General features: G+C 43.0%; 1 protein-coding gene and 1 long non-coding RNA gene across 2 annotated transcripts in view; one reads left to right on the forward strand and one right to left on the reverse strand.

Annotated features, from left to right (window-relative positions):
* Positions 1-794: 794 nt before the first annotated feature.
* Positions 795-13,893, forward strand: part of AKAP12 (A-kinase anchoring protein 12) — a 107,903-nt gene continuing 94,804 nt past the window's right edge. The window contains exon 1 of the mRNA XM_081530247.1: positions 795-1,103. Within this exon, the coding sequence (XP_081386373.1) occupies positions 942-1,103 (162 nt within the window). The 5' untranslated portion in view covers positions 795-941. The remainder of the gene's footprint in view (positions 1,104-13,893) is intronic.
* On the reverse strand, positions 5,775-8,814 carry LOC145521570 (uncharacterized). Its single transcript, XR_014065500.1, has 2 exons — positions 8,560-8,814; positions 5,775-8,414 (listed from the first exon to the last, which is right to left on the reverse strand). It is a non-coding gene; the product is annotated as an uncharacterized LOC145521570 (long non-coding RNA).

The raw sequence follows: 13,893 nt of genomic DNA on the forward strand, positions 1-13,893 counted from the left end.
GGCAAATGAACAAATCCGTGTGATCCTGTTTCAGCCGTGAGCAAGCGAGAGGTGGCCTGGACCCCAGCATCATGCTCTTAAGGACAGGCACACTTCCAGTAACAGCCTCACTTCCCTAGTTTTCCCCGGGAAGGGGGGGAGCGGTGTTGCCGATGGCATCGCCTGATATCATTTGTTCTGGGTGATAGGAGAGCTTGGGGCCGCCTGGCCCACCTCATCCGTGGTCTGATTCCATTAACCTCTTGGTTCCCTGCTCCTGCCACGTGAGGTGCCCTAATATGGTCAGACTCCGGCGGAGCCCAGGAGCGCTTGCCTTTCTCCGGCTCCCGGCGAGGAGGCAGGAACGCACGTTTAGAGGCAAGCCCTCCGAAGGAAGGAAAACGGGGGTCTAGGTTCGCATCTGGGCGAGTTGAGAGTGGGCTGCAGCAGAAACCTTGCCTCAGGTCATCCATCTTTTAATAATCCCCCCAGCGACTCCGCTCTCCCCTGGTGGGTGGGGGGGCTCCCTTTTCTCGTTCTCCCCTCACTTTCGGGGAGGCACCCCTGGGTGGACCCCTAGCTCCTGTCCTGATACAGGAATGGGAGGCGCCCTGGGGGTCGAGGTGGGCCGCTCGCCAATGCTCCGGCTGCTCGTCGGGTCCTAGCAGCCTGGGGGGAGATGCTGCTGCAAGGCGTGTCTGGAGCTGCGCTCATGTGATGAAGCGAGGGAAAAACAAGGGGGAGGAGGAGGAGGCAAAGAGGTGGCTTTTTTTTTTTTTTTCTTTTAAGGAGTTTGCCGCGAGCGCGTCTCCTTCATTCGCAGTCTGGGCGGGTTCGGAGGAGCACGGCGGGAGACCGAGGCGCTCTTGGGACTTTGCGAGTGCACGGCTTCTGGCTCTTCTCCGCGTCCCTGCGATTTGGGGAAGGCGTTCACCGAGCGGCTGGAGAACCGCAGACGAGCCATGGGCGCCGGGAGCTCCACCGAGCAGCGGAGCCCGGAGCAGCCGGAGGCTGAGAGCACGACGCCCGCCGAGCCCGAGCCCAGCGGCGGCGGCTCTGCAGCTGAGGCGGCGCCCGGCACGCCGGGAGACCCGGCCATCGCCCCTGCGGACCCCGCCACCAAGGTAGGGGCGCTCCGGGCCACCTGCCCGGAGGAGGAGGGGAGGGTGGGGCGGGGGGGGTCTTTGGGGGAAGGGGCAGGGGGAGGTCCCTTCGATCTCCGCCTGCAGTAACTTCCCGGCCGGTCCAGCCCATCTGCAAACTCGGGAGCCTGAATCCCTCTTTCTAGGCTTTTCAGGGTTTCAGCGCCGGGGCGGGACCAAAGGATCCGCGAGCGCCGCGAGGGGGGCTCGCATCTTTGTCGTGGGTCTCCAGGGGAGGCGATTGCGCCATCCGCAGTAATAAAATTCGCCCGCTGCCCGCCGCTGAGCCTTTCTCCACGCTCTTCCGGTGGAGCGACCCAGCCCGACACCGGCGAGCTGCCTCGGGGTGGGGGTGTGGGGGTGGGGTGTCTGCGGAGCCCTGACCCCCGGCCAAACGTGTCAAGCTCCCCACCCCGTCTCCCTATGCGGAAAGTCAGCTGTTGGGCCGTGACGCGTGTTGCAGCCTGGCGACTCCGCCACCCGTGGGTTCCCCGCAGCGCACTGTCCTTGACACCGGCTGTGTCTGGAGCGACCGACCGGGTTTGGTACCCAGTCCTCCTGCGGCAGAGGCTAAAGCAGACAACACCGCCTTCCCGATGCGGAGAAAGCCTGGGGTGTAGCTCACTCGCCGCCAAAGAAAACCTGAGCTGACGCGGCATTTCCAAAAGGAATGACAGGGTTCGCAAACACGGCGGCGTCCTCCTTTTCGCTCAGTTCGCTGGACTCAGTGGGATAAACAAATACTGGAGGAGTAGTTAAAAGTTCTCAAAGGATGCAGTCGAAGGCGTAAGGGAGTAGTCCCTGTCTATTCCGGTCTATGGAGGCAGTGCTGAACGTCCTAGACATTTTAAATTTTATAGTCTTAGGTTTTCGAGGCTGCAATATTTATTCTTGGCAACTGCAGCCGCCAGGATTGTGACTTGTCCAGATCGTTGTTTTTTAGATCTGTTTTCCAGCATGTATGTTCATTAGCCAGGCTTCACCCACCCGTTTTGTGATACTTTTATGGGAAGATGTGGGTAACAATACTTAAGAAGAAAAAAGAAACGTGTCAAATCAGAGTACTTGAGGACCTTTAAGAGTTATCTCAGAAAGTATAGATACTTACAATGTAAGGGGGAAAAAAATGAAATCTAGGTAAAAATCACAGAATTATGACCTCAACGCCTTGACCTTTTAGCTGTGGTAGTCTAGCTTGGATGGAGAGACTGCTTTTAACTAGATTACCTCTAGTCATTAACTTACCTCCTTGTAAAACCCATGGTCCCTAGAGCTGTAGATGCTTACAAGTAGCTGCTGTGCCTGGAATGCCTAGATTCTCTAAGATATGCTCAAGAAATCTACTATCTTTGTGAGATCTCAGTTATGTGTGTGTGTGTGTGTGTGTGTGTGTGTGTTTGGCTGTACCATGTCTTAACTGCAGCATGTGGGATCTAGTTCCCTGACCAGGGATCAAACCCTGGCCCCCTCATTGGGAGCTCAGAGTCCAGACTTCACTGGACCATCAGGGAAGTGCCTCAAGTTATGCTTTAATATTTACTGTATCTCACTTTTTGATGTCAACTACTGTCGAAATGGCTGCATAACCAGTATTTAGAGTCCAGTAATGAAAGTAATTTTAAGGCATAACTGCTAAAAGCTTGCAGTTGGGGAACATTTTTTCCTTTGGCTTTCACCAGCCCTTCAGGTCTTAGTTCACACTGAGATATGGTACTTATTCTCTTCCCAATAAACTTCCGTGTACTCGTGTAAAATATTGCTTCCTTTCTGTTCTCTTTATCTTCCTTCCATAACATCATCCTTTTTCCTTTTTCCTAGTCACAACCATCTTGAAATAGTGAGATGACCTCCTTTAAAAAATTACTTAAATGACATCCTGAATATCATTGAAGTTTTTGGCAGACTGCCCAGTTATCAATTTGGAGACAAATCAATACATTTGCATGTACATGTTAGAAAACATGTAGTTTTTCACTGAGACTAGCAAAATTTATTACTTAGGTTTTGAAGACCTAAGGCTTTTCAAAAGGATTCTAATTAAGAATGATTCAGCATATAGCGTTTGTCTCCTTTCTTCGCCCTGTTCAACCCTAATTTCTGACCTCTGAGTAATTTCATCTGCCATTCTGGGTTTTATAGCACCATGGACCCTTCTTGCCAGCAGTTTCCATGTCTGTGCGTTTGGTGACTTGATGAGTAAGTTCTCCTGGCTGCTGTGAATGCTCCACCAAGGCAGGGACCGTACCTAGGTTTGCTCGTAACAGGTGTTGCTCCATGTATGGAGTGTGTGACTGGCATGTAGGGTGATACTGGTACCTTGGTTTTGATTGAAGACGGTCAAGTTGGGGAATACTTTGGTCCATCTACTTTTTTTTTTTAACTTTTAATTTTGTATTGGGGTATAACATAACCAACCATCTACCTTTTCTTTGACTTTATCATCATGGTCTGTCTCACTTATCAGATAGTGACTCAGTCGAATTCAGATTGGTTATTCTCAGATCAGGTAAATACCTGGCAGAAAACTAAGATTTGGGAACTCGGCTTTCTTTTTCTTTAGAATGGCTTGTTTACCATTGCATTTCAAATTGCCTTTAATCTCAAGTAGACAAATGCATGATAAATGCAAGTGGCTCAAATGAGACCACTTCATACATTGGATTAGTGATGAATTACATCTTGAGCTTTTCTGATTGGGGCTGTGGACATCTGGGGAGGTTTAGACTAATACATCCGCCTGCCCCTAGCAGAATGCTGATCATTAATTACAGGCTATTAGCAGATTCCCACCCCCTCCTCTGGTAAAACTTGATTACACAAGCCTAACATTTAGATGCACTGAGACAGATCCTGATTTTATCTGTGATGTATTTTAATGGAAATGGAAGGAGTCTTATCTTCCAATCAATCTTTTACAATCTTTATATGTTAATTGTGAGGCAAAATGGCTTGATCAGTTATTTTCCAGGTTAAATTTTGAGAGTTTGCCATTTTGATCTCTGCAGGGTACAGGAAGATTAGACCACCAGCACACAGGTGGTAAACAAAGCCTAATGTTTTTCCTCAATTGCCTGCTTTCATTCAGATGGCAGCATTGGGTGGGGTTGGCCAATGACAAACTTCCTTTTCTCTGACACATCTTGATGTCTACAGCCAAGCTCCAGGCTAAATCTGGACAATCACAAACCTCTAAATTAGCCTGTCTGTCTTTTCTGTTCAGTGATTTAGACTGGAAATGAAACAGTTCTCAGTTCAACAGTGTAAGGCCTACCTCCCTGGCAGGTGGGGAGACTTGAGACCCTTGTCAGTGTTTCAAGCGGTGGTTCCATTTGGCTGCAAGAGCTGTGACTCAAATAGATGTATGCAAATAGAAGAACCTACTGTCCTGATGAATAGAGTTCAGGATGTTGCTACATTTTGTGCATTAAACAGACAATTGAGGCGGCCAGCTGCATTTCCTAATTTCCGTCCCAGCCCAGGGTATGTGCTGTTTCCCACTTACGCCGTGTTTACTAGAGATGGCTGTCATGTGATTATGTCATTGGTTTTACATGGAAAGGGCCAGAATTTAAGATTTCAAGAGAATTATATGTTAACAGAGTGATGTTTTCTGGGTGTGGCTGCCTGTATTCGTATGAATTTCCCTCAGATTATAAGAGGTGCTACTTGCTGATTAGAACACAGTCTGGAAATTGGAGTTGTGGGTGTGAGGATGGTCATTTAGGTCTGAGAGCCAGTGGGGGCTGCACTACCTTCCCTTGAATCCATTATAGGCTTTTAGGCTCTTAGATGTGTCAGATGAGCAGAGATTTCCACTTGAAATACTTCCCTGGGCGAAGGACAGCCTCCAAATGTGCATCCTCTCTGAATTTACTGTGTGTTCACTAATCTCTGTGCTAGGATCGCTTTAGACTACATTAAAAAGATGATTCCAGTTTGATATCTTATAGGATAATTAATAAAATGGAAGGAAAATGTTCCGTTTTAAAAGGCATTAAGAAATCATTTCATTTTCTTTATCATTTTTAACACCTCTTCAGTGTTACAGAATACCAATGAAAGGAAAATCAGCTAAATAGTAATTTTTTATGTTATAGTCATACAAGAAGTGAGAAATTAGAACTTACAGCACTTAGCCATGTGAGAAAAATACATCGATACTTTTAGCACATGAAAGCTATAAAACTAAATATCCTTGAAGCTAATTCTTAGTTCTCTCATACCCTAAAAAATTATAATTTAGGAGAAATTTCATTTTAAAATAATTTAATAGAGAAATACCAAAAAAGCTGGGTTTGGGAGGGAGATGCATTAAATCTTATCAATATGAAAGCTTATTTTCAATAAACTATTTTAAAATCTATAATTATAATTATTTGTCTTGTCTGTTTAGATTTTGGGCCATTTTCCTGCAAGTTAGTACCTTATTAAAGAATGTAAGAGTAGGGGTTTATACCTGTGATCCTACCTGTTAGTACATCTAATTAAAGGATTAAGGTGAAGATATTAATCTGTAATAATTTCAGTTATATATACATTTATATTTCTTACTATGAATAATTAAGTTTACTTATTTAAATCTGACTGTAGGCCTGACAGCATCATTCCTGAATCATAAAGGCTTTATTTAAAAAGATGATCAAAAGCACTTGCTTACTCTTATTAAAATGATGTATTTATTTATTTGGCTGTGCTTTGTCTTAGTTGCGGCACTCAGCATCTTCCATCTTCATTTCAGAACAGAGGAACTTCTTATTTCTAGCTGCAGCGTGCAAACTCTTGTTAGTTTCGGCTTGTGCGATCTAGTTCCCTGATCAGGTATTGAGCCTGTAACCTCTGCGTTGGGAGCCAAAGTCTTAGCTACTGGTTCACCAGGGAAGTCCCTAAAATGATTTTTATTTAAAGTCATTGCAAACAAGATTCATTTAATGTTTGTTTTTCTAAAAATGCTAATGGTTGAGAACTTATAATTTGTAGAGGATGATAAAAAGGCAAAGTGTTCTATTCCTCCCACCCCTGAAGTACTCACTGTTAACAACAGTTTGAAATCAATGTTGGTTGTTTCTTGCATATTCTTCTAAAACCTTTATGCCTGTGCGGGTATATGAATAAGAATAGCCCTGTCTTTTCCTTTTAACAGATGAGATCCTAACATAAATTCGGCAACTTTAGAGTTTGGCTGACTTTCCATATCAGGATATAAAGATCTCCCTTCGTTCTTATTGGCTTCTTGAATTTCTCGTTTATGGATTGAAGTACCACAATGATTTAACCAATCCCCTGTGTGTATATTTAGATTTTCCTAGTCTTGTTATACTAAATTGGCACAGGGAATATCCTAGTTCAGACATCTTTGTATGTGTGCAAATGTATCTCTCAGAGAGATTTCTGAAAGTAGGGTTGCTGGATGATAGAATTTCTATGCATTTTAAATTTTGATAATTCTTGCTAAATTTACTTTCCAAAGAGATTCAGCCACTTTGCATTCCTGCTCTGTGGAGATCGACACTCACTTTCCCATGCCTTTGCCTCAGTGGATAGCAGATTTTCTAGTATTTGCCAATCTGTACCTCAGTTGGTACTTGGATTCCCTCAGTGCATTTTTAGTTATGAAGTTGAGTGCCCTATGAGGTGTATTGATTGTATGCATTTCTTCTGTTCAGCACTTCATCAGGAACTGGACTGGCTTTCAGAACATTATAGGCTATAGTTTATTTAACTGTTGAGTTCTCAGTTACTTAGTCGTTTCTGGCTCTGCGGCCCCAGGAACTGTGGCCCACGAGGCTCCTCCATCCATAGGATTTTCCAGGCCGGGATACTAGAGTGGATTGCAGTTTCCTTCTCCAGGGGATCTTCGTGACCCAGGGACTGAACCTGCATCTCCAGCACTGGCAGGCGGATTCTTTACCACTGAGCCACCTGGGAACATAGTTAATTTTAAAAGACTTTCTCCTCCCAGAAATTAATCAGAATTGGAAAATAACAAGCTTAGAATAAAAACAAGGCTGAGGTATTGTTCCCTTTCCTTTCCAATTAGTAAACTGGCTTTAATTTTATTTGCTTGGATCTACTTTGCAATGACCTACTTCTTTAGCTATCAATTTAAAAATTTCTCCTCTGGGAAAAATCTAAAATCATCCAGTTGCCAGAAATTTCTTCATACATCTGATCCATGAAATGTTGGAATCAGGAATTGTGGGCAGTAGAAATTCACTTCCTGGGAAAACGGTAGTCCCCTCCCCTGGGCGCCGATCTCAGATCTCATAACAAATGACAGCCTGGCTCTGTTAACTGGAATAAATATGTTTTCCCAGAAAAACGTAGGTGTTCAAAGCAGTGGAAACTACAGCATCTTTCCCGGACACTTAGGCTTCTCTTAATGCAAGTATTCATTCAAGATCAAAGGTTTTTATCTTCCCTGCAGTTTCTCCATGATGTTGTGTAAATGAGAGAAGCCAAATTTTAAGAAGGGAAGATTACTATAAATCAGTGGCCCATCTGCTGTTTGTTATATGCAGGCATGCAAATTGTGGGCATCCGGACAGATTACATTTTCTGTGGTTCCCAAACCTGGTTGTGTAGTTGCATCACCTGGGGAGCTTTTTAAAGACCCCAACCGGCCCCCTTCTAGATTATTCTATCAGAATCCCAGGCCATTCCAGCATCTGAGATTCTGTAGCCCTGATGCTCATCCAGGGTCCTGATTTGTCTGCTGTGGTCACCATTGTCTGGAGGAAGCGGGTTACGGGATGTTGGAGCTGAGAGAGGCAATGGAGAGGTGACGGCAGCACACACTGAATGATGTTGGCGCTCATGTGGGTGGCAGAGAGCGTTTCAGAAGAGTAAGGGGGAGAAAATAAAGGGAAACCTCTCCCCGACATAGTTTCACTCCTTTATTCTGCTGTCTTGAAACCATACGTGCTGCTAGTATTAATAGTATTGTTCTTAATGGAATGTACTCTGCAGGGTAAATAGGTATGGAATCAAATGTTCTTTTCTTTTCTCTGAGCCAGGATCTACTTGTCAACATTCACTTTTTTGTTCCCACCTGATGCCTCTTAACCGTCGTCCCTCATTTATCATGTTGAAAACGTCACTTGAGTTGGTGGGCAGTAGCTTTTGGCTTCATTTATGGCCTTTGGCTGGTCCGAATGTCGATTGGAGAGATCTTAACACCTAACCAAGTCGTTGAGGATGAGCCCAGAAGAGGGCTGTCTAGCTTTCCACACCACTTAGTTGCTGTTCTGTCTTGATTTCATTAACATTTCTCTACTGGCTTCTGTATTCCTGGAACTGGGGATACAAAGAAGAGAGAAATCCAAGAGCTTGGTGCTTAAAAAAAAAGTCAAAGCGCTCCCTTTCATGTATTCGTCTCTTCAATCCATTAAAATGGATTATTTTCTGTCTAGAGGAAGAGGTCTAAATTCATTTTCCTTACTGGTCACTGTTGTTCCAGTACCATTGATTAAATAGTCTCTCCTGTTGAAATTCAAGTTTCCGTATTCACATATATGTTTATTGATTTTCTTTTACTTTAAAATTTTTCCTGCTCTGTTTATTTGTACACATAGTTAAAAGCATTAAGAGAGTGGCTAAAAATCTAACCGACTCGAATGGCAGATCCATGGTTTGAAATATTTTTCTATTTTACATCTTCAGGCACTGTTAGGGCTTGCCCTGGTCTCATGGCTATGGTAAGTTTAGTGTAAAGGAAAGTGTTAGTTGCTCAGTTGTGTCCAACTCTTTGTGACCTCATGGTATGTAGCCCGCCAGGCTCCTCTGTCCATGGGATTTCCCAGGCAAGAATACTGGATTGGGTTGCCGTTCCCTTCTCAAGGGGATTTTCGATCCCAGGGATTGAACCCAGGTCTTCCACATTGCAGGCAGATTCTTTACTGTCTGAGCCACCAGAGAATACATACATAAATACTAAAAAGTGGGGAACCTGTGTTGTCTTCAGAAGTGAATTTGTTTTCTTGGTATATAATAATATTATTCACTAAAAATAATCACTCAGGTATTTCCTAACCACTTACGCTACGAAAGGCCTTGGTTCTAGATGCTTCAGGAGGTAAATAACACACAGCATTATCCTTGAGCACCTCATGATCTAGGTGAGATATGGGGTCCTCAGTCTTTTTAGCACCAGGGACTGGTTTCATGGAAGACGGTTTTTCCACGGACTGGGGGTGGGGGATGGGGATGGTTTGGGGTGATTCGAGTACGTTACATTTAGTGTACACTTTATTTCTCATCTAATGCCATCACTGATCTGACAGCAGATACCGGTCCGGGGTCGGGAGGTTGGGGACTCCAGCTTTAGAGGAAAGATGCAATGACAAAGATTCAAATGAGTTGGGCAGGCAATAGAAGAACTGCCATTAGTTGGTACGTGTCTGTTCAGTGAATTGTCTGGATAGCTGATGTACAAAGAAAAGACGATTTTGCCAAGTGTCACAAGCAGATAAAGGCCATATTAGTCAGGAGGCCGGAAGGCACAGAGCATATGAAGGAGCTGAATGTTTGTAAGAGGATAATGGGAAGATGACCATAGAATTGCAGGCAATTATGGTAAGAGCCGCACAGGCTGCAGAGAGCCGTCCAAGTGGAGGCTTCTGATAAAAAGGAAGCAAAGAGGCAGACCCTTTCACACTCAGCAGAGAGGACACCCCTAGGAGCGTGGGGGGCAGATATTAACCCGAGTGATGGGATGGGTGCAAAGTGTAGGCTCAGCACAGGGGCAGCCTAAAACAGCCGAGACTTCAAGGCTTGGAACGTGGAGTGCTCCAGTTTCTCCAGCAGACAAGGATATTCCCCTCCTGATGTCGGTTTCAGCTGTCTATTGCTGTAACCAACCGTGCCAAACATCGACTTGCACGAGGTGTATCTTTAGAAGAGAGAACGTCGCTTGACAGTTATAGCCCCCTTTTTTTTTAACGTAAGGAGGAAGTTTGCATGAGAGTCTAGGAAAACGACAGAGAGGATCCGTGAGATCAATCACGTGTCTCTGAGTAGTGACCTGCGTCAGCCCAGATCACAGACGCTGTAAGCAGTCCAGGTTGGCAGAGTGGGGAGCCCCCAGGGAAGGTTAATATCACAGGATAAGAGCTGATGGCACCAGAGGAGCTGAGAGTGGTGGCTGGGGAGAAGGTGGAATCAGTGAATGATAATCAAAGAGAAGACTAGATAAAACAGATGGCATTGGGTCGAATAGCCATTGGGTCACTGCTTCATCAGGCGACAGTGACTAGTTTATCCCCGCATCTGGGTCCACCTAAAAATGAAAGAGGCTGATGGTTGACTAGCATCTCTTCCATTTGTAGGCAAAGAATCTAGGTGGCTTGGGGAATGTTTATCTTCACTTTCAAAGAAGATATTTCTTCTTCGCAATTTTTTCCACCTCCAGTGTGTGCCCTCTGGTGTGTCGTTCGGAGGACGATTTATGGTTTGCTATTTTTCTTCATGTCTGAGCATATGATTTCTTATTGAATCGAGCCATTACATAAGGCTCTGGGTTTTGTCTGCCTCGTGATCAATTTTCTGTCCTTACTCCTGATATTGACCATATTTATTGAAGACATGTTTCATTACATCCTTGATAGTTTTAATTCCTCTTTGAAATACATATTGCTGTGATGCATAAAGCAATAACAAAACATAAAACAATGTTGGTGTATGTTATGGTGCTTAGCCTTTTTTTATTTTTTTACATTTTCAGTTCTGGGTGATACCTTTTCACTATGGTAACAAACTGCTTGTATAATGCTTCTTAAGAAACATTTGTTTGAAATTATCCTTCACTTGGGTATGTATGTAAAACAGTCTCATTCCACACCTGAATGCAATGCAAAGTTCAGCCTTAGATGTGGTTAAATTTGCTATACCAACTGGGGTGGAAATGAGGGAATGGAGAAAGGATTGCAATCTACAAGAAATTGCTAAGGATTAGACAGTTTTTCTATGATGAATTTTTCTTAATTATTTCAGAAATGACACATCTAACCAATATTTAGACATGAGTTCCTGGCTCCTATAGTGTTAATCTAAATATCTGAATGGAAATTTTTGTTCTTGTTCTGCTCTGTTTTATATGAAGTCAGTTACTGAAAAGCAGTGGAAAATGTAACCAGTAAACTTTACTAAATAAGTCCTGATTATTAAGGTTTTTTTCCTTCAATCCTGACAAAAGTTAGTGTATGAAATTTATTTTTTTTTTTTTAGTATATGAAATTTAAACAAAAAATACTTGACAGTCATGAGGGCAAAACTCAAATTAATTTGGTTTTATCACTGATTTTTTTTTTAACCTTCAAGCGTTTGTTTCCTTTAAATTCAGTTTGATGGCAGTGTTAGATCTGCCTGTTTTGCTTACAATATAGGAAATTTGTTTTGCTTTGATTAAAATGCAGATTAATTGTTCTTTTGTTATTAATTTTTGCTAATAAAGACACACTAAGGTCTTTCAAAATGCTCAAAAGGTTTTTGTCCTAAATGGAGCTAAGAGCACCCACAATGTTATCTAGAATTGCAACAGTGACAGAGGTTTCAAGTCACTTCTGGAACTGTGCCTGATAAACAGTCCTCCAGGACAGAGAGGAATTCAAAGAATGCTGAAGTATTCAGGGAAGTAGGTCATGGTTTAAAGCATTACATTTGTCAGAGAAAGTTTCTCAAGCAGTCCCTGTGATCACTGGATCCCTGCTAATTTCTTACTCAGGGTTCCTTAGTCTTAGGCAAATTAGGTGGCTAAATTAACTTGTTAGTCTCTAGGAGGGCTGGACTAAAAGTAACAGATTCCCCACATGCGTGTGCTTGCCTAATACCAAAAATAAAGAGCTAGGCCTATAGATGGGCTCAGACAGTAAAAATCCACCTGCAATGTGGGAGACCTGGATTCGATCCCTGGGTTGGGAAGATCCCCTGGAGAAGGGAGCAACTATCTGTATTCTTGCCTGGAGAATCTCATGGACAGAGGAGTCTGGTGGGCTATAGTCATGGTGTCGCAAAGAGTTGGACATGACTGAGCGACTTTCACAGGGCTATATATGAGCGACCAGAAAATCACAGAAGTGATAAGTGTTTTTTCTTAATTGCACAATCCTGGAGTAACAATGTTTTGAAAATGCAAAATAAATAATGCAAAATAATTTTTGCATTTAAATGTTTTAAAGATGCAAAATAAATAAGCAAATATTTATTTTGCATATTTTAAAAATGTTTTAAGTAAAGAAAGAAATAAATTCCATACAGCCAGATGAAAAAAAAAAAAGAGTAAATAGGCAGATGATGTGTAAGTATATTTAGGAAAATTGGAGTACCTTTTAAGTGAGCTGGGGGTCTGTCTTTGCCACCAGGATTAAGGACAGTGGGGACCCGCTGATCCCCTGTGTGTGGCCATAGTGCCCGCAGTCTCTTGTGGACTTAAATTTGTGGAAATCATTTCTTGCCATGAATTGCAGCTGAATGCTGGACAAAGGGGCACTAATGGGACAGGGTTCAAAGGCAAGAGAGCGAGCACGTACCGGGGTACCAAGGAAGGGGGCACAGAGGAAGCTATGGACTGAGTATCTGTGTCCCTAGAAATTCATATGTTGAAACGCTAATCCCCAGTGTGATAGTATTAGGAGATGGAGTCTTTGGGAGGTGATTAGGTCATGAGAGTGGAACCCTCAGTAAGGAATTAGTGCCCTTATAAGAAGAGACACCAGAACGCTTACAACCCCTCCCCACCCCCGAGTGGTACCCTCTACAAAGCAGGTGGAGGGCTCTTACGAGATCGAAATCAGCCTGCACCTTAATCTTGGACTTCCAGCCTCCAGAACTCTGAGAAATAAATGTTTATCATCTTGGCCACTCAGTTTATGGTAATTTTTCATAGTGATTAAACTAAGAAGAAATGGAATTTATGGTGAATTGCTGAAGAACGGAGATGCTTAGGAGAAGGAGGCAAGGAAATAATTAAATAATTTTTAAATAATAAAAGTAATAAAGGGGCAAGAGAGAACCTCACCATCTTGGAAGAAATACTGAGTGAAAAATAGTCTAGCAGAAGTTGGATTAAAGATTTCTTTTTGGAGGACTTCCTTGGTGATCCAGTGGTTAAGACTTCGCTTTCCAATGCAGAGAGCATGGGGGTTTGATCCTTGATTTGGGAACCAAGATCCCACATGCCATGTGACCCTGAAAACAAAAAATAAAACAGAAGCAATATTGTAACAAATTCAGTAAAGACTTTAAAATGGTCCACATCAAAAAGATTTCATTTTTTAACTACAGGACTTTTGCAGAAACTTGAATATGTTATTATTAATTATGCCTCTCCCAAAGGGGACATATAATATGCATCTTTACCCAAATGCAATTGGGAAATGCCAGGCTAGTGAAGACACAGTTAGAAAACAGTGATTGTGAGAAGCCAGGAGAGGTATCTTGTGGCTCTGCCTTGGAGAATTTGAATACCAGCGTTTGACTTCTGCATTAATTGAAATTGGCAGTGTGAAACCAATAATTAATTGAGATCTATATCTCCATTTGTCAGGATGGAGGTGAGGACTTAACTTTATTTCAAACCTGAGACCTAGAGAATAATTCTGAGATATTAAGGAAATTTGTTCTCTTTTGGGGGAGGGGAGCAAGCAGCATGGATTTTCATTTCATTCATATAAAAATGATTGCCTTTTATATCCAACGTTTAAATCAGCTAAATGTAGAGAGATTCTTACTCTGATTAATATGAAAGTAAGGGATATATCCCAGCTTTTAAATGTACATT

This window comes from Giraffa tippelskirchi, chromosome 9 (assembly GCF_054371585.1).
Source record: "Giraffa tippelskirchi isolate mGirTip1 chromosome 9, T2T-mGirTip1v1.2.pri, whole genome shotgun sequence".
In the NCBI taxonomy this organism is placed as follows: domain Eukaryota; kingdom Metazoa; phylum Chordata; class Mammalia; order Artiodactyla; family Giraffidae; genus Giraffa; species Giraffa tippelskirchi.